The following is a 21,266-nucleotide window of genomic DNA, read 5'->3' on the forward strand; positions in this document are numbered from 1 at the left end:
TATTTTTGTTCAGTAGATTTCTTTGCATTTAATCCTATAGCTGAAATCCAGATAACTTGGAAAAACTGGGCCCTGGAGACTGAAACTGAATGGTTAAATAAATAAAGTAAATTATTGGTTTCAACACGCAGTAGCAAATTGGTTTTAAGTTGCATGAAATGGCCATGCTACATTATCAAACTCACAGTTGTTTTGGTGAGATTAGACTGGTCTCCTCAGTGAATAGGAGGTCTCTTCCCTGGATGCACCGTACCATAATGCACAGTGTAAACAGATCGGCCAAGGCACAGATACGCAGAGGACATGCCTTAATCGAGAGGCAATGCATTTCAGGCGCCATTTCAACTGAAATAAAACAAGTCTTTTTTAATTTAGCAGTTCGTTCAATTATGACATGCCAGATATGAGCCACAGGAAAACCTTTAAAAGTCTTGACCTTGTGGTAATTGAGAGCTGAGCTGAAACTCCTCATGAGCACAAGGTATCAGAAAGACATTTTTAGTTGAAAAAAAACTTAACAAATTTTGCTCACTGGGCTTGTCTAATGTACAGTACTGTGGTTGTAAGCACAGTAAATCATTTTACCCTTCTAATCAACAATAACCCATAACATTAAATTGTGTAGCACAGAGAGAGATTTAATTGTATCGAGTGGAAAGCTGATACTGTATACAGAGGAGAGAAGGAATATACAGCTGAAGTCAAAAGTTTACATACACCTTAGCAAATACATTTAAACTCAGTTTCTCACAATTCCTGAAATTTAGTCAGAGTACAAATTCCCTGTCTTAGGTCAGTTAGGGTCACCACTTTATTTTAAGAATGTGAAATGTCAGAATAATAGTAGAGAATTATTTATTTCAGCTTTTATTTCTTTCATCACATTCCCAGTGGGTCAGAAGTTTACATGCTACCAAATACAAATTGAGTTTATTGCCTTTAAAATTGTTTAACTTGGGTCAAACATTTCGGGTAGCCTTCCACAAGCTTTTCACAAAAAATGGGTGAATTTTGGCCCATTCCTCCTGACAGAGCTGGAGTAACTGAGTCAGGTCTGTAGGCCTTCTTGCTCGCACACACTTTTTCAGTTCTGCCCACAATGCTCTATAGGTTTGAGGTCAGGGCTTTGTGATGGTCACTCCAATAGCTTGACTTTGTTGTCCATAAGCCATTTTGCCACAACTTTGGAAGTATGCTTGGGGTCATTGTCCATTTGGAAGACCCATTTGCGACCAAGCTTTAACTTGAGATGGTCTTGAGATGTTGCTTCAATATATCCACATAATTTTCCTACCTCATGATGCCATCTATTTTGTTAAGTGCACCAGCCCCTCCTGCATCAAAGCACCCCTACAACATGATGCTGCCACCTCCATGCTTCACGGTTGGGATGGTGTTCTTCGGCTTGCAAGCCTCCCCCTTTTTCCTGCAAACATAACAATGGTCATTATGGCCAAACGGTTCTATTTTTGTTTCATTAGACCAGAGGACATTTCTCCAAAAAGTAAGATATTTGTCCCCATGTGCACTTGCAAACCGTAGTCTGGCTTTCTATGGCGGTTTTGGAGTAGTGGCTTCTTTCTTGCTGAGCGGCCTTTAAGGTTATGTCGATATAGGACTCGTTTTACTGTGGATATAGATACTTTTGTACCCGTTTCCTCCAGCATCTTCCCAAGGTGCTTTTCTGTTGTTCTGGGATGGACTTGCACTTTTCGCACCAAAGTACATTAATCTCTAGGAGACCGAACGCGTCTCCTCCCTGAGCGGTATGATGGCTGCATGGTCCTATGGTGTGTATACTTGTGTACTATTGTTTGTACAGATAAGACTTTAACAACAACAAAAGTTTATTAGCTATCACGCTTACATGCCCACTTCCCTGAGCTCACATATCAACGTTTTGCCAAAGTACGGTGGCCCTTCAGGATAACAATATGATGAGTCAAAGACCCACACAACAAACTCACAGGAGCTAAATAACAAACATAACATTTGGAAATATCTCCCAAGGATGAACCAGACTTGTGGAGGTTTACAATTTCTTTTCTGAGGTCTTGGCTGATTTCTTTTGATTTTCCCATGATGTCAAGCAAAGAGGCACTGGGTTTGAAGATAGGCTAATTGACATAATTTGAGTCAATTGGAGGTGTACCTGTGGATGTATTTCAAGGCCTATCAGAAGCTTCTTAAGCCACAACATAATTTTCTGGAATATTCCAAGCTGTTTAAAAGGCACAGTCAACGGTGTATATGTAAACTTCTAACCAACTGGAATTGTGATATAGTGATTTGTAAGTGAAATAATCTGTCTAAATAAAATGTTGGAAAAATGATTGTGTCATGTACAAAAGTAGAGGTCCTAACCGACTTGCAAAAACTAGTATAAGAAATTTGTGGAGTGGGACCAAACGACCACCCCTCATCACTGTCAAACGCTCCCTGAAACACTTCTGCGAGCAGGCCTTTCTAATCGACCTGGCCGGGGTATCCTGGAATGACATTGACCTCATCCCGTCAGTAGATGATGCCTGGCTATTCTTTAAAAGTGCCTTCCTCACCATCTTAAATAAGCATGCCCCTCTCAAAAAATGTTGAACTAGGAATAGATAAAGTCCTCCTCACTTCAGACCTGTCTGCCCTTGACCAGCACAAAAACATCCTGTGGCGTTCTGCATTAGCATCGAATAGCCCCTGTGATATGCAACTTTTCAGGGAAGTTAGGAACAAATATACACAGGCAGTTAGAAAAGCTAAGGCAAGCTTTTTCAAACAGAAATTTGCATCCTGTAGTACTAACTCAAAAAAGTTCTGGGACACTAAAGTCCATGGAGAATAAGAGCACCTCCTCCCAGCTGCCCACTGCTCTGAGGCTAGGAAACACTCACCACCGATAAATCCACTATAATTGAGAATTTCAATAAGCATTTCTCTACGACTGGCCATGCTTTCCATATGGCTACCCCTACCCCGGTCAACTGCCCGGCATCCTCCACAGCAACCCGCCAAAGCCCCCACCATTTCTCCTTCACCCAAATCCAGATAGCTGATGTTCTAAAAGAGCTGCAAAATCTGGACACCTACAAATCAGGAAGGGCTAGACAATCTGGACCCTCTCTTTCTAAAATTATCTGACGAAATTTTTGCAACCCCTATTACTAGCCTGTTCAACCTCTTTCGTATCGTCTGAGATTCACAAAGATTGGAAAGCTGCCGCGGTCATCCCCCTCTGCAAAGGGGGTGACACTGACCATTTCGAATCCCACCATACCTTCTCCGCTATGCAATCTGGTTTCAGAGCTGGTCATGGGTGCACCTCAGCCACGCTCAAAGTTCTAAACGACAGCATAACCGCCATCGATAAGAGACATTACTGTGCAGCCGTGTTCATCGACCTGGCCAAGGCTTTCGACTCTGTCAATCACAACATTCTTATTGGCAGACTCGACAGCCTTGGTTTCTCAAATGATTGCCTCGCCTGGTTCACCAACTGCTTCTCAGATAGAGTTCAGTGTGTCAAATCGGAGGGCCTGTTGTCCGGACCTCTGACAGGCTCTATGGGTGTGCCACAGGGTTCAATTCTCGGGCCAACTCTTTTCTGTATACATCAATGATGTTGCTCTTGCTGCTGGTGATTCTCTGATCTACCTCTATGCAGACGACACCATTCTGTATACTTCTGGCCCCTCCTTGGACACTGTGTTAACTAACCTCCAGACGAGCTTCAATGCCATACAACTCTCCTTCCGTGGCCTCCAACTGCTCTTAAAACGCAAATGCATGCTACTCAATCGATCACTAGCCACACCTGCTCGCCCGTCCAGCATCACTACTCTGGACGGCTCGGACTTAGAATACGTGGACAACTACAAATACCTGGGTGTCTGGTTAAACTGTAAACTATCCTTCCAGACTCACATTAAGCATCTCCAATCCAAAATTAAATCTAGAATCGGCTTCTTATATCGCAACAAAGCATCCTTCACTCATGCTGCCAAACATACCCTCGTAAAACTGACCATCCTACCGATCCTCGACTTCAGTGATGTCATCTATAAAATAGCCTCCAACACTCTACTCAACAAACTGGATGCAGTCTATCACAGTGCCATCTGTTTTGTCACCAAAGCCCCATACACTACCCACCATTGCGACCTGTACGCTCTCGTTGGTTGGCCCTCGCTTCATACTCGTCGCCAAGCCCACTGGCTACAGGTTATCTACAAGTCTCTGCTAGGTAAAGCCCCGCCTTATCTCAGCTCAATGGTCACCATAGCAGCACCCACTCGTAGCACGCGCTCCAGCAGGTATATCTCACTGGTCACCCCCAAAGCCAATTCCTCCTTTGGTCGTCTTTCCTTCCAGTTCTCTGCTGCCCATGACTGGAAGGAATTGCAAAAATTTCTGAAGCTGGAGACTCACATCTCCCTCACTAGCTTTAAGCATCAGCTGTCAGAGCAGCTTACAGATCACTGCACCTGTACATAGCCCATCTGTAAACAGCCCATGTATTTACCTACCTCATCCCCATACTGGTATTTATTTATTTAGCTCCTTTGCACCCCAGTAGCTCTACCTGCACATTGATCTTCTGCCGATCTACCATTCTAGTGTTTAATTGCTATATTGTAATTACTTCGCCACCATGGCCTATTTATTTCCTTAACTTACCTCATTTGCACTCACTGTATATAGACTTTTTGTTTTCTTTAGTTCTACTGTATGTTTTGTTTATTCCATGTGTAACTCTGTTGTTGTATGGTGTCGAATTGCTACGCTTTTATCTTGGCCAGATCGCAGTTGCAAATGAGAACTTGTTCTCAACTAGCCTACCTAGTTAAATAAAGGTGAAAAAAAATGTAATCTACTTTGGCATGTGTAAGCACTGGCAGACTTACCATTAGGCAGAACTGGAAATTATCTCAGGCCTTCCATCATCAAGGGACTTCATGAGCTGGGCTCTATCTGCCACTATCGGCCTTCTGCACCTGCAGTGGAAGATGTCTGAGCTACAGCAGTTTTTGTCAGACCAGGAGGCATCCCGAAAATCGTTATTCTCACGAAAATGTTTGTAGCGTCAGAGTACACTAATATGACCTCTCTATGGAAATGAGACTCACGAACACAATGTTCTCAGTTTTGCTCCTTCCCGACAAGCGTCACAATATTCTTCTGAAAGTGACCCGGTACCGGCTGAATGGGGCATTTCCATGTAAAATATATACGGGGAATTCCACGCAATAAAAAAAACAGCTACGCTAAAAACAGACACTTCAAAACGTACTTCATTTTGATGACATTTTTTACTATCCGTTGTTCCATGTATGAATCATATGTTATTCAATGCATTTCTATGGGCTAATAGCAGTAAGGCCAAATTCAATGTTTCATCAAATACATTGTGTGTGTATATATATATATATTTTTGTAACACAAGTGAAGAAATCCATGGGGGGTGTAGACTATCTATAGGCACTGTATCTGATTCGGTCTGGCAAAAAATATTATGGCATGTCCTACTCTTTTTGTCCAGACAGCATCAGCTACATATAGTAAGACAGAGGGGCACTGTTTCATTCGTTCGGCTGCTTTCCCAGGTGAGATAGTTTAAGACACTTGTGAATTGAAGGAAAGTTGGCGGGTACACTGTTCCGATGCTGGAATTATTTTTTGGATGAATGTGCGAAGGTATTCCGACATTGCTCATCCAAATATATTTCTATAATTCTTAATTCCATTTTTAGATTTGTGCATCTTTAGATATTACTGCAGTGTTGGAGCTAGGAACACAAGCATTTAGCTACGCCCGCAATAACGTCTGTGTATGCGACTAATACCATTTGATTTGAGGTAACCTACTTCTTGAAGTGATTTGTTTGACAATCAGATGAAGACCATGAACCAGTCATGAGGTTATGTTCATGGCACATTCAAATAAAATGTTTAGCGAAATTACATATTTACTAGAAATCCCATTTACTTCTTCGCAGGGGGGGCTCAAACTGGCCTCTGCCTGACGCCTCCAAATCACTATGTCCGCTCCTGTGTAGAAGACTTACTGACTGATTTGGGTTAGACTATGAGTGAGGCTGTGCTTGGCCACTCGCTGGCAATGAGGATGTAGTGACAGACAGAACTTAATGTCAGCTCTAATAAGGATGGCACTGCATTTAGAGTGGTTAAAAAACATAATTAGCATCTGTCACTAGTAGCATTATTTAGTCACTGAATAAAGAGTCTTGCACGGTCTTCTGATGCTCCAGATGTTCAGGATTGGCTTTAGCATAAGTACTGCATGGTACGGCTGGCTGCTGTTGTTGGAACTGCACCAAACTTAAAATCTCTGAAGTGTCTGTTTTCTGGGGACTGTGAAAGGAGAGGCTACCTACTGTATCCATCGCCGACTTCATGGAGTGCCTTTTCGCCATCTAGTGGCCAAAAGCTGACAGAACTTCCACTGTAAATACACTTCCATGTAGCTAACAAAGGTCAGCTATCGCTTTTCCCATAAACCAAATTACAATGAACTCCGCTACATACACTGAGTGTACAAAACAACGCCTTCCTAATAGTGAGTTGCACCCCCTTTTGCCCTCAGAACAGCATCAATTCATTGGGGCATGGACTCCACAAGGTGTCAAAAGTGTTGCACAGGAATGCTGGCCCATGTTGACTCCAATGCTTCCCACAGTTGTCTGGATGTCCTTTGAGTGGTGGACCATTCTTGATACACACGGGAAACTGAAGTTGCACAAACCGGTGTGCCTGGCATCTACTACCATACCCCGTTCAAAAGCACTTAAAATCTTTGTCTTGCCAATTCACCCCCAATGGCACACATACACAATCAATGTCTCAATTGTCTCAAGGGTTAAAAATCCTTCTTTAACCTGTCTCCTCCCCTTCATCTACATTGAAGTGGATTTAACGAGTGACATCAATAAGGGATCATAGTTTTCACATGGTCAGTCTGAGTCATGGAAAGAGCAGGTGTTCATAATGTACATCTCATAAGACAAAAATATTCACAACTAAAATAACATCAATAAATGATGGAAAAATGTCTGACCATGGCACAAAAGAAATCAGTCTTTGCTAAGAAATGTTAAACTGAACAGTGATATTTCCATTTAGAATTAATTTTAATAAAAATGAATTACATACAATAAAATATCCAGTGGTAACATTTAAGAGACAATTTTTTTAAAAGTTAATTCAAATTAAAAAAATAAAATCAGAACTCAGAAGAATTATTATTAAATATATATATTTTTCTGAAAATACGTATTTATTTTCAATAAGAGTGAGGTGAATTAAGACTGGCACAATGTGTGATTATGATGTTTGGACTGTATGGACAGTATTGCCAGCAGAGAGGGTTCAAGTTCACAACTGACATCTGCGTGTAACCCAGTCCAAAAACACCCGCTAGCCTCTACCACCTAGGCTTGTGTGTAGATCTAAAGGAAAATGTATAGGTATTAGCAGTGCAGTGAAAATTTCTTTCAGATTTTGATTAAGTTCCTAGGAGGTAAGGGATAGGGGCTGTTTCTGGACCGTGCCAATGTGTGTACAGTATGTGTGTCAGGAGTGAGGGTGCAAGTACATGATAGCCCCCGAATCCTCTAGTTTTTTTAAGGCTTCTGCTTCATGGGTAAGGTCGTGGTAGGAATCCTGAAACAGAATGAAAGCAAAGCCTAAACATATTACTTATTTTGCCAGATTTTTTTTTTTTAAACATACACACAAGTGCACAAAAAAATATACTACCATGGCGTAGAACATTTGAGAGTGTTCATCCCTGACATGGGAGTTGAGTAAAATCCCATGTACACTCACCTTCATGGATTTCATAGTGTCATATCCATAGTAGTGTATAGGATACTTCTGGTTTTTGGATGCTGGATATCCAAACCCAGCTATGTGCACCACGTCACAGTAGTTGAGTGCCACAAACACGGCTAGGATCCCTGTGGTGGGGTGTACTGGTTTCTGTAGGAGTGAGAACCAAAACCAATGACAACTATGGTATGGTAACAGACATGTAGTATCGTGTTTGACACTAGGGGGTAGCAGGGACCTGTAAAAACTCATGAGTCCTCTAGTTCTGCACTTCTACTACATTAGTTGGCATCACTGGTATATTACAGAGCAGTGTGCCCTTTCCTTAATGTGTACTGGGACAAAGGGAGATGGTATTATTACTTTTGTCTCCAGAACAATGTGAGGGGTGTCCCTGGTTTGATTCAGCTCTTGCTGACTTAAATGATTACTAATCTATTGTGTTATTAACTGTAAGTTTGTTTATTCCATGTGTAACTCTGTGTTTGTGTCGCACTGCTTTGCTTTATCTTGGCCAGGTCGCAGTTGTAAATGAGAACTTGTTCTCAACTGGCGTACCTGGTTAAATAAAATGTGAAATATATTTTTTTAAATTAAATTATTACTAATGTTCACAGGGGAATTGTTTCCACATGACAGCTGTGAGGGAGTATAAATTCCCCATTTCCAAATGGTGCACTCTGTTCACTTTCCAATAGCATTTCCTTATCTGTCCTTGGGGAGAGTGGGATAAATTGAGCTATTGTTTACACTCAGCATCACTCCCAACAAGGGAAACAGTACTCTTTCTAACAAAGATATTTACATATATTTCATATGTTGTGTATCCCTGGAACTAATCAGAATTCATGTAAACATTAGTTTTGAAAAAAGTGGGACAGGGTAAGTCACCTACACATTTCTGTACTGAATGTAATATTACCACTACCTTTTTAAACCATGTCCATCTTTATTTCCCAAACACAATTCAACACAATCGCTTTTTGTCTTTTAACACAGGCTTAACACCGAATAAAAACCTTGTACTTAAAAAAAACACTTTCAACATAGGCCAGACCCTTTTGTTACCTCATATCCCAGCAATAATGCCTTGCATTACGCCTGGGAAGGAAACACTTCAATTTGCTCAACTTGCCATTAGAGCAACCATTTGCTAAACTTAACCAAAGGCAAATATTTTGACTATATTAGCCCACAAAGCTACAATAACACACATTCATGCTAGGTTAAGGAGCTCATATTGAAGCGTAGAGACCAACTCATGTATAAAACAGTCTTAAAAGTATCTAAAAGTGGTAAGTAGTTGGACCTAACTTTTACCATGTGGTTTCTTCCTTCAGACCTCTTCCTAAGTATTTGGTCAAATTATAAATTGTTTCCTAGAAACAAGGGTGGCTCAACCCCACTCTCCCATGTAATCATTACCCTTGGTTTACTCAACTACCCACCATTTCCAAGAAAGCTTCTTGTTCAGGTACATTACTCCACCCTACTGCTTTCCCAATTCCTTCCAATAGACCCCTACTGAGGGTCTGCAGTATAAAAGCCAAATAAAATGAAAATAAAACAAGACAAAACCTTCAAAATGGCAGACCGAGCCAATACTGGGTGCAGGACCCTTTCCAAAGTAAATGTCTGTGTAAGAGGCACTTTTTAAACATCAATATTGTGACACAGGAATAAAACTTCCATTCTGCTCCTCCTATCAGTAACATGCATTCGATCTCTTTCCCCTGTTCGAGGCGAGACACGTCAGTTTCCTGCGTGGAAAAAGGATGTATCTGTCAGAGCGAGGCTTTACGAGCATGCGGTCTGGGGTGGACATCCAACCCCAAGCCCTGAGGAGAGAGAAATTGGACAGGACCAGTCAAGTTCTCAAACCTATACTTCTCTTCATCACACCGTTGGGGACATTCCTCCAAACCAGGTTCCTAATGAGCCTGGCTGGTCTGGGTGCATTAGCCTAATGTGGTCGGTCAACGAGCACTCCAACTTCTGTAGTGCGTCGCATAGTTTGGACGTGGGCCCATGGAGCCTTGGTGAGAGGGGGTGAATATTGTCACTGCTGTTCCCCAGCCAGACCAGAGTGGTGGGAGTGGGATCTTTGTTTTGGAAAGGGGTGGGAGAGGCGTTGGGGACTGTGACTGGCAGGGGCATTAGTTAGCCCTCTAGCCCTCAGCTCAGTCAGCCTCTATTGTAACCAGGGGGACTGCCTGCTGCTGCCTTCTCACAGGGCATGTGGATGACTGCCAACATGGCACCCACGGGGCGGGGTGAGAGAGGCATGGGGGCTGTGGGTCTGCGGTCAGGCCCTCTTAGCCTCCTGCTGGCTGACGGGGCACACACAGACTCCTCTGACCCAGGAAAGAGACAAGACAGAGGAGAGAGTGGGGAAAGGGGTCAGGGCCGAGTGCTCGGAGTGGCCAATAGGGCCACGCAGATGGAAGGCTACTGTCGGACTGATCGCCTGCAGTACCCCTTCTTTACCACTGTTACCTTGGCTCAATGTTGTTTCAGCAGTCCAAAGGGTGCACAGCTTAGGGGCTCGCTGGGAGAACAAACTAAACCTGGCTTTGTTCCATCTCAAAGACATCTCCACCATGCACTGAACAGGCTCTCTTGGCAGATGGACCTCTTGGCCAATGAAAACATAATTCCACATCAGTTATAATTCAAATCAATGTATCATGTATTTCAAAACCCAGAATTCCTCAGCCAAGCGGAGAATTGTGGTCCAATTTGTGAACAGAAAACAGCTCAATGGCTTACTATTAAAATGTAATCTGTCACAATATTCTATTCCACAATCATTTTTCTTGATTCCATTAGTTCTGTTGTTCCATTCTGCATATGTTCCACTGATATTTTCTGTTTTTCTTGCTCTTCCATTTCTGGGTAATCAGTAGAGCGTTTGAAACTGACCTTCTCCTTTCCAAACTGTAGCTGGTAGAAATGCTTACAGACAGCACAGAACACTGGCCCCTGTTCAACAACCAATTATTTTTAAGGATGTACTGAAAGGCCTAAAAAAACATCAACGCCTTATCTTTTAATGACGTTGATGAAATGTCAAGAGGAGCAAAATGTTCATTTGTGCACTTATGTGGTACAAACACCACTCTTGACCTCAAGTCAAAAAGCCTGTTAGCTAAATAATATTAACTTTTAAGTGCTGTAGCTAATCAAATATTGCACCTTTGAGTACTGCAATCTTTCAAGATTTTTGATAGAGTTTAAGTCCACTTCACAGATTTATTTTCTGCCCATATCCTGGTTCCCAAAGTAGATAGGAATAAACGGAGCTGGTCCCTTACCTGTTTTCTCTTTGGGTGAAGGGGGATTTGTAGCAGACTGCTGGCCGTCCCATGCAGGAAGTGAGGGTCCAGCACCCGGATGCGACTGGTACTGCCTAGCCAGATCTGTGGAGGGGGCTTCCAGAAACCCTTCCTCACCTGGCACACACACACACGTTGATTAGCGAGTGCACACACACAGAGCCTATGTCTACACAATTGAGGCCCTGTTTTAGTCTCATTCTACTCAGTTTCTCAGGGCAACCTAGTCAATGTGTAAATGAGGGGATAATGACCCTATTCCTAATCATGCTAAGAGCGACCATAGCAGCCTGAGCTAAACCAGAGAGTGGGGGTGTTGGGGCTGCTGAGACCACAGTTGAAATGTTTCAAGTAGGTTTGGCAAGGCTGCCATCGATTCTGCATATTTTGTCACTGCATGGCTGGATGGCAAGTACCAGGGAAGCAGATAAAACAGAGGTGTGTGCACGCACACATCCAGTACCCTCTTCTCGTCGTACAGGATCTCCTTGAGCCAGCGGAGGTCCTGCTGTTTGAAAGGCACTAGGACCATGAGGGTGTCGGGGTCATTGTGCATGCTGGGGTTGTAGGAGGCCGACTCAGGGTAGAAGAGACGCATAGTGGTCTTGTTCCCCACGTCGTCCTCATAACCTCTGACGGGGGCGTCATTTAGCCTGCACAGGAATACAGAAAGAGAAACCTTAGCCATTCCTTTCTATAAAAATAGTCATTAAACAGAGTAGTAGTTTAAATAGCATTGCGTGTACTAAATTTGAATAAAAAAAGCAATACAAAAAACACAAGGTTGCCATGTAACAGTGCAACTCTGGACAAAAATAAATTTACATAATAACTTTAAGTTTAGAGCTGGTCTACCCTCCCTCTAATGTAACAGAATTAACTCCACATTTCACCACCATGTATCAAAACAAGAATGGAGGTAGGAGAACGCTTTGTAGGAGAGCAGAACAACAAATGTCAATGAACTCGATTTCCTTGGCCTGTGAGATTAGCGTCTGAGGATGGGAGATGTGAGAACTGAGCAGAACAGAACAGAGCAGAGTGCATTGTGCCTGGATATGGCCTAACGCTGGATATGACTTAACCCTAACTCTCAATATGACCCGGCAAAATTGTCTGGGCTGTTGTTGCCTTATACAAAACTCAAAATGCCTGTATTCAGTCAAAGGCTATAAATGAGATTTGGAGAGGGCACTGGGGTATTTTTCTGCCGGGTAGACCAAATCCCTCTTTTAAGAGACAGAGTTAACCCAACAGTATAGTGGTTATACAGAGAAAGGCATTAAAGCAAGGTCCCCAGTCTGAGCTGGCCATTATGGTACAGCCACATTGACTGAATTACGCTTTCGCGGGCAATACGAATTAGATTATCCCTTGAGGACTACGCATCATAGAAAATCTGTTTGTTTTTTACTGGAATACGGGAATTGCTATGGAAAAGGCCATTGGGGCAAATGGCTAAACACTATTGCAGCTACAGACTGTACTCGGAGCCATATTTCAATATCAAATTATATGGCTTGACTGTACGGCATTATATTGCACTCTATATAATGATATTGATTAGGAATAACACTAATTGGGCCGGAACATCAATGGGTCAATGAGGAAATAGTCCATCAAACGTAGTGCATCAGATAGATCTGATAAATTAAACAGAAGTGGTGAGTTGTAGCAACAGTTCAATAGAAGAGAGATGGAGGATGGACTTAATGACAATCGTGTGGTAGAAAAAAGGATGGAACCATTAGGCTTTATACTTACCGGATCACCATGTCGTACTCGTTGATGATGCCGCCCAAGGAGCTGTTTTTAATGGCAAACCCATTTCCTATGACTGCACACGTTCTGCAGTCTAGACTGCGGACATAAAACAAAATAAAATTATTACAATCCATTTACTTTAGTGTTGCCTTTTCCATCATTTTAAAGTTCAAGGACACTTTGAGGGGTGACTAACTGCACACTACAGTAGAACTACTGGACATTTTCCAGCACTGCCATTGTAATAGTGACTGGTCACTGCTTGGGTTGACATTTGGCATTCTTGCTTGAAATGAAGTCAATGAACTAAGGCAGCTTCCCTGTGGCACATTTGTCCACCCATTATAAACAAACACACACACACCACAGGGATGATTTGAGTCATTATGTTAGCACAGCATTTACACTACATTTAGGAGACACACCAACATATATTGCTCTCAGACACATATCAGCTATCGGTGGTTCTTTGTGACCATAACAATTATTGTAAGAAATAAAGTGGTTGATACGGCACACCAGAGGTTAACAACCTTGTTAATATGGCTAAGAATCACTCATCACATTACCTATCAATGCTGGCCGGCATTTTGTAATTGGCAATAATGGCTAATACCTTCAGCAGCAGCAACTCTGGAAAAGAGAGAGGGATTAAACAAGGTGTGATCACTTGAACTGACTGTAGATGCTGATAAATGTGTCATAAACTCAACGCACACACGTTTTCTGGAAAGGGAACATAAACCTAGTGGACATTGACTCCATAATGCTTCTCACAATCAAATTACTCTTAGTAAGCTAATAGCGTGTAGAGCATTCATATTTTTTGCTTTTTATTTAGTTTTGCATGTAGAAAACAAAAATAAATGCATACAAAGAGGACCCCCCTAGTCCCCATCCAACCTCCCGCATCCCTCCCACCCAGCAACTGAGGTTGCTTATCAGTCCCCCTCCCTCCTATCCATCCTCTGATTCCCCCTGTACCAACCCTTCCCCATGGGCCTGAAAGCATAGAAAGTAACAAAAGTCTAAATAAATACAGTATATAAATTGGTTTGAATGTGTGGGGATTTAGCAGAGCTTGTTCTTTACAGAGTCAAAGACTCAATTGTTCCTTGACTAGCACAATTCAGCCTATCTGTCAATAATTATAAAAGTAATAACTTATAATAGTATAGAGAGTGAGGTGGTTGCCATCTTAGAGCCAACATTTTTTTTCACAGCAGTGCTGCCTGCCAGCAGTCATCTTCTCTGACTGATCAAGAGATTCATGGAGCTATCACTGTCACGTAACATAGATGCAAAGCATTGAATATTTAAATTCATGCACTTCGAAATAAATTGTGTAACTTCATCCCAGAAGCATTTAACTGCAGGGCACTCCCACATCATATGAAGGAATGGTTGTAGTTGGGAGTTGGGGGCAATTTCATTGTAAAACATTTCCTTGGTGTTAAATACATTCTGTGAACAAACTTAAACATTTATAAATTGATGGATTGGATTACGGGATGCCAAAGTCATATTTTTCTATATTCGGTTCCAGTGGTTCAAATTCAATTAGATCTGTGGACCATAGTTTAATGGCTAGCTCAGAATTAGATTTTCGAAAAATGTTTATATATTATAACAGATCTGTGGTTCTGAAAGAACTGATCATTTAGGCCTCTCATCATTGGATGTTTCGGTAGTTGGGTTTCCCAAGGGACTACATTGAGCAGCTATAATGGACTAAATTGTAAATTTAGAAAAAAGGAGTTACCTGGTAATGTGATCTTTCAAATCTTGGAATGTTCTCAAATCATTAGTGTCCATGATAACAGCAAGGGTACGGATTCCACATGTGGACCATTGGGGCGGATGAAAAAGGCCACCTCCAGATTGCAGGGCATTATTGTGAAATATTGGAGTATGGGCATGACATTTTGAATCCCAGTTACATTGTTTAAACATTTTGCAACAAATAGAAATGGTATGAGCATTAATATGACCAAAGCGTAGTTTACATTGTTTAAGTGATATAAATCAGTGAAGATTTATATCAGGGCCATAGGAGACACCATCTTTTTCTCTACTCAGCCAGTAAAATAATAATGTCTAAACAAATTCAAGGTGGAGCAAAATGCTAGAGCTTGGAAATACAATTTAAAGTTTGGTACAAATAGTCCTCCTACCTCTTTCCCTCTTTGTAAATGTATTCATTTATCTGGGATTGTTTACATTTTGAAACAGGACTATGGATTTTTATCTAAATAGCCAGAAGGTGGAGCCACAGGAAGCATTGAACTACAGAAATTCAGCCTTGGCAATATATTCATTTTGACAATAGATATGCTGCTGGTTTAAGCAACTGGGATATAATTCCACCTACTGAGGTCAGATTGAATACATCAGTAGATTTGACAGAAATTTGTTATTTACTTTGTTTGACAAATTGCCTGGGAAAGAGGTTCCATGTATAATAAGAATAGCAGAGGTGAAATTGGATCACCTTGTCTGCTACTTCTAGTGATTCTGAACAGAACAGATATTGTCTGTTATAACTATGGCTGAGGGATTGGCATATAGTATTTCAATAATATGAATGAAAATGGAGCCAATTCCTATAAGTTCCAAAACAGGCCAGAGATATGACCATTTTGGTCAATCAAAAGCTTTTTCTGCATCAAGAGATAATATAGCCCATAGTCGGAGGCTATCCGAGGATAAACGCTTTGGTCTGTGTGGCTCAATTTGGGTAAGTCATGAGACAACATTGTTGGAAAAAAGTTTAATATCTGTGTTTATCAAAGATTGGGGGCGATAGAGAATACGATGGCATCCTTATTTTTACTTTTTGAAATAAAAGCAAAATTAGAATGAAATGTAATTTCCTAAACATGTTCCATTAAAGGCTTTGTGTGAAAAATGAAAACAAAGCAATTACACATACCACTGCCTTTAATACCGTAGGGTAATGCAAGAGTGGACTGATTATGTCGCCAGAAGAAATCATCCAGTTTGAAGAAGAGCTGTGTTTGTCTGCTAATGCTGTATTAGAAACAGGGGAGAATAGATTTCACATTACAAACACAGAAATACAAAGATATACTGTACAATTCCTACTAAATATTCCACACTGCCAATGGCATGGAGATATACACTGTTGACCTGGCAGTTTAGTATGTCATTAAACTGAAATGACCTCAATGGCCGTAATTCCTTCTCATTGTTCAATGTAATCAACCCGCATGTCTATTACATGCTGACCACACCGCTTGCATCACATGCAATGCAAAAAAAAAGGTACACATACAGTTGATGTCGGAAGATGACATCCACCTTAGCCAAATACATTTACCTCAGTTTCACAATTTCTGACAGTTGATCCTAGTTAAAAAGTCCCTGTCTTGGGTCAGGTAGGATCACCACTTTATTTAAGAATGTGAAATTTCAGAATAATAATAGAGAGAATGATTTATTTAATATTTTATTTTTCACCACATTCCCAGTGGGTCAGAAGTTTACATACACTCAATTAGTATTTGGTAGCATTGCCTTTAAATTTGGTCAAACATTTCGGGTAGTCTTCCACAAGCTTCCCACAATAAGTCGGGTGAATTTTGGCCCATTCCTCCTGACAGAGCTGGAGTAACTGAGTCAGGTCTGTAGGCCTCCTTTCTCGCACACGCTGTTTCAGTTCTGCCCACAAATATTCTATGGGATTGAGGTCAGGGCTTGAATGTTGTCCTTAAGCCATTTTGTAACAACTTTGGAAGTATGCTTGGGGTCATTGTCCATTTGGAAGAAACATGTGACCAAGCTTTACCTTCCTGACTGATGTCTGGAGATGTTTGCTTCAATATATCCACCATTTTTCTTCTGACTGATGTCTGGAGATGATTGCTTCAATATATCCACCATTTTTCTTCCCTCCTGCAGTAAAGCACCCCCACATGATGCTGCCACCCCCATGCTTCACGGTTGGGACGGTGTTCTTTGGTTTGTAAGCCTCCGGCTTTTTCCTCCAAACACAACAATGGCAATTATGGTCAAACAGTTCTATTTTTGTTTCGTCAGACCAGAGGACATTTCTCCAAAAAGTACAATCTTTGTCCCCATGTGCAGTTACAAACTGTAGTCCGGCTTTTTTATGGCGGTTTTGGAGCAGTGGCTTCTTCCTTGCTGAGCAGTCATTCAGGTTATGTCAATATAAGACTTGTTGTACTGTGGATATAGATACTTTTGTATCCGTTTCCTCCAGCATCTTCACAAGGTGCTTTTCTGTTGTTCTGTGCTTGATTTGCACTTTTGCACCAAAGTACGCTCATCTCTAGGAGACAGAACGAGTCTCCTTCCTGAGCGGTATGACGGCTGCGTGGTCCCATGGTGTTTATACTTGAGTACTATTGTTTGTACAGATGAACGTACGATCTTCAGGCGTTTGGAAATTTCTCCCAAGGATGAACCAGACTTGTGGAGGTCTACAATTTCCTTTCTGAGGTCTTGGCTGATTTCTTTTGATTTCCCATGATGTCAAGCAAAGAGGCACTGAGTTTGAAGGCCTTGAAATACATACACAGGTACACCTCCAATTGACTAAAATAATGTAAATTAGCCTATCAGAAGCTTCCTAAGCCATGACATTACTTCTGGAATTTTGCAAGCTGTATAAAGGCACAGTCAACTTAGTGTATGTAAACATATGACCCACTGGAATTGTGATACAGTGAATTATATGTGAAATAATCTGTCTGTAAATAATTGTTGGAAAAATGACTTGTATCATGCACAAAGTAGATGTCCTAACCAACTTGCCAAAACTATAGTTTGTTAACTGGTTGAAAAACAAGCTTTAATTACTCCAACCTATGTGTATGTAAACTTCTGACTTCAACTGTACATGTTACTCAAACATTGCACCAACACTGCTTGCACGCCCCAGCGAGCATCTGTGTGGCCATGCGCTAAAATAGAACCCATTTCTATTTGTGACGCTCAACGCAATGCAAGTCCGGCCTCTCCCATCTCCTTATTGGTTTTAGGAGCATATACCCATGTGGGTGATTGAAAGATGAACTGATGTCCACACTCCAGTTGGTTGTAGTAATGTACCGTAAAGTTGGTTGCCAACCTCCATATAAAGTCCAAAGTAGTAAAGAAATAGCCTGAAGGAGAAGAGATGACGAGAAAGGAATTTGGTTTACCATTTTATCTGTGGATTAATTGTCTGAGTAGAGGACCTTGTGCATTTCAGGTAAAATAACAACCTTATGTTTATATCCTATGACAAATTAGCTAGCAACGGCAAGCTATCTAGCTAAATTGACAAATGTTTAATGCTTTTCGACCCATCCCCAAATTAATATAATTGGTTCAGAGTTTGTTTAGATATTTCAACCTGCGTGTCCTGATTGTGTCTTGTGTGGGGCTACAAAATCATGCGCGCGATGGCGCTCGCATGCGTCTGGTTTGGTCAGCATGTTAGGCAGACAAAATCGTACTCATTATAAGCAAAGCTGATTTCAATACATTTTTCCCCTCAACACGTAATGTCTACATGATGTCATTCAGCAAGCATGACCCTCCATAAACCATCCTCTGCTAAAAGCTACTTTTGGGCTCCCGATTGGCACAGCGGTATAAGGCACTACGTCTCAGTGCTAGAGGCTTTACTACAGACACCCTAGTTCGAATCCAGGCTATATCACAACCGGCTGTGATTGGGAGTCCCGTAGAGCGGTGCACAATTGCCCCAGCGTCGTCCGGGTTTGGCCGTCATTGTAAATAAGACATTTGTCCTGAACTGACTTGCCTAGTTAAATAAAGGTTAAAAATAAAAATGTATTTTTACTGCCAAGAAGAACAAAACAATGATATACAGTACTGAAACTCCAAGGAATGGGGTGAGACGAACATCATGCCCACAATAGTAATTAAATGTATGTGAAAGCAGTCATGTCTGGCTTAGTCTCCTCATGTTAATTCTCTGGTTGGAATTTAACATGGAGGATTATGTTTTAGACGCCTGCTGTTTACGAGTAAGTAACAGTCTTTGACTGTTAGTTGTGGAGACATTTATTACCATGCTGTGCCAGTTGTAGTTGTCAGTGAAAGACTAGGGGACATCTTGGGGGCTTCCTATTAGGAGTGACCTCGTTATTGCCTGATTTGCATGTGTAAAATGACCTGACCATCACTGCCACGCACATGAATCACAATCATTGGCAAACAGTATTGACCATGAGAAAATGGGGGGTTGTGTGGGACAGTAGGACACAGATGGGCCATATCACTGTTGCACCCTTGAGCAGGGCACACAAACAGAACAGCTCCAGTACATACCCAACAGCCCCCAAATGGACAGAGAAGCTGGCACCTGGCATTCCAGTAAAAGCATTGGCATCATCCCCACCCTTCTTGTTTTAAAGATAGACACTCCATTACTCACTTAAAATTGAGGCTCTCCCACTTCTGCTTTAGCCAGCCACCACACAGTGACTTGCTCGGAGTTGGAGGAGCCTTGCTGGTGCCTCCATAGCTGAAACACAAGCACATGAATCACCACATTTGGAACAGAAACGGATTACTTTTTTTTTTTTTTTACTCAGCATGTCCAGTGACACTGGTTTAAAAAAAGAAAAAAAAAGGCAAGTGTGGGTATCTATTGACGGCCTAAATTGACCGCCATTTACCCACAAAGCTGTGGGTAGATTAGATGCTAGGCGAATGGAATGGTTGTCAACGTGATGTGACAGTGGCCTTATTTCAAGGTTTCTCTTTCCTTCAGTAAAGCATAAATGAGTATCTGTGTGATTGGTCTACCTGCCACTCCACAGAGAGGGAGCTTCGAGGCGGTAGACCAGGGCTGAGGGCCGAGCAGCCTTACCTCTGGAGGAAGACATGGGAGCAGTAGTAGGAGACGAAGAACAGAACAATAGCGATCAGTCTAACACACCATGCTGGAGAGAGAACCACATGAATAGATTAGAAACCAACATCATGCTTTTCTTGTATAGCCTGTGGTCAAATCCTAGTTTATGACATTGCAAATTGCTGCTAATTATGGCATGAGATCCAATCTGCAGGCAGGCAGGACTGCAAGCAGATTCTAACTTCCTACAGTACAGTATTACTAACTTAACTGGAGTGGAACGGAGGAGTGCTATTAATTGAGCCTTAAAGAAAAAAAAAAAAAAAACAGCAGACCCAAGAACTTAGTTCCCATATCAAACAACTCTTCCGAACAAAAGTCCCCTCTACCTCCACATGAGAAACATCTCAGACCGCAACCATTCTCTCGTCTGATAGGGCACTATCTGGGCTGGGGAGTGTATCTACATGTATAGGGGATTGGGAGGGAGGGCAGTCCTCCAACTCAAATACATACTTCCCACACGTTTCTTACAGAAATACAAATGGCTGCTTACATGAAGGCAAACACGTAGTGCCAAACTAAACACGGTCTCCATCGAGCTGAATCTGCTTTCTGGGACTCCCATTAACTGAGCCAGAGAAACCTTGAAATGGCTTTTCATTTTCAGCACAGCAGCTATAGTCAAACCAAAATGAGCTGGTGTAAATTGCAAAAGCTAGTATCCGGCTCTGAGGGCAAGGCCAATGTGTTTTCTGTCAAAGGAGACAAAATGAGAAGGCCATATCAAGGCAGCGCCAAGCTGTGTGTTTCTGTATGATGATCATAACACATCCAGGAACATCGGGATTATACATCACAGGCTTGGAATGTGTCTTACACATTAATTCAGCCATTGTACATACTGTAAGACAAAGCACAGTATGTGAGAGCTATAACACAAGGATGTTATTGTGTAACACTACATCCACCAAAATCTTGAGCGAATTGAAATGAAACTGTACTGGGCTAGAGTTGTACAAATACTGTATTCCTTTGATAAAAAGAAAAGTAAAGAAAATCCAAGAAGACAAATGTAATGTACAACTGCCACAAATGAAGAGACAGGGGTTCAACGTGTGATAGAAGTATTTTATGTACAGGTCTATTAACCACCCACTGTAAGGAAGCAGCGGGGAGCTTACTTTTAGCAGTCTTTAGGGACATCTTCATATGCTCCGTCGCTCTCTCATCTCAGTCCTGCGCATGATGTTACCCTGAGGGAGGAGGAACAACATATTAGCACCAAAAACATCTGGCTCAAATCGGACAGCAGTGGCGCGAGCCAATTAAATTAACCAAGCGCCTTAAACGGCACCATAAATGACATCTTTCTCCTTCCGGATGATAAATGAGCAGCTGGAAGTGAGCTGAAACACCAAGGCAATACGTAGACTCTGTGCTCATTGTGAAAAAAGTGGAATTGTCTGCAACCA

General features: G+C 41.8%; 1 protein-coding gene across 2 annotated transcripts in view; it reads right to left on the reverse strand.

Moving 5' to 3' along the window:
- Positions 1-21,266, reverse strand: part of LOC139385542 (CMP-N-acetylneuraminate-beta-galactosamide-alpha-2,3-sialyltransferase 4-like) — a 53,681-nt gene that overhangs the window by 17,211 nt on the left and 15,204 nt on the right. The window contains exons 2-11 of one of the 2 annotated variants that reach the window (XM_071130687.1): positions 20,976-21,047; positions 19,807-19,879; positions 19,369-19,458; positions 15,871-15,968; positions 13,508-13,571; positions 12,939-13,034; positions 11,638-11,827; positions 11,154-11,291; positions 7,837-7,989; positions 7,111-7,671 (exon numbers count right to left, since the gene is read on the reverse strand). In XM_071130687.1, coding sequence (XP_070986788.1) covers positions 7,582-7,671; positions 7,837-7,989; positions 11,154-11,291; positions 11,638-11,827; positions 12,939-13,034; positions 13,508-13,571; positions 15,871-15,968; positions 19,369-19,458; positions 19,807-19,879; positions 20,976-21,003 — 1,020 coding nt within the window. In that variant the 5' untranslated portion in view covers positions 21,004-21,047 and the 3' untranslated portion in view covers positions 7,111-7,581. Of the gene's footprint in view, positions 1-7,110; positions 7,672-7,836; positions 7,990-11,153; positions 11,292-11,637; positions 11,828-12,938; positions 13,035-13,507; positions 13,572-15,870; positions 15,969-19,368; positions 19,459-19,806; positions 19,880-20,975; positions 21,048-21,266 lie in introns of those variants that run through there. The other variant, XM_071130688.1, reaches the window with a different exon arrangement.

The sequence above is a fragment of the Oncorhynchus clarkii genome, chromosome 27, assembly GCF_045791955.1.
Source record: "Oncorhynchus clarkii lewisi isolate Uvic-CL-2024 chromosome 27, UVic_Ocla_1.0, whole genome shotgun sequence".
Classification (NCBI taxonomy): Eukaryota; Metazoa; Chordata; class Actinopteri; order Salmoniformes; family Salmonidae; genus Oncorhynchus; species Oncorhynchus clarkii.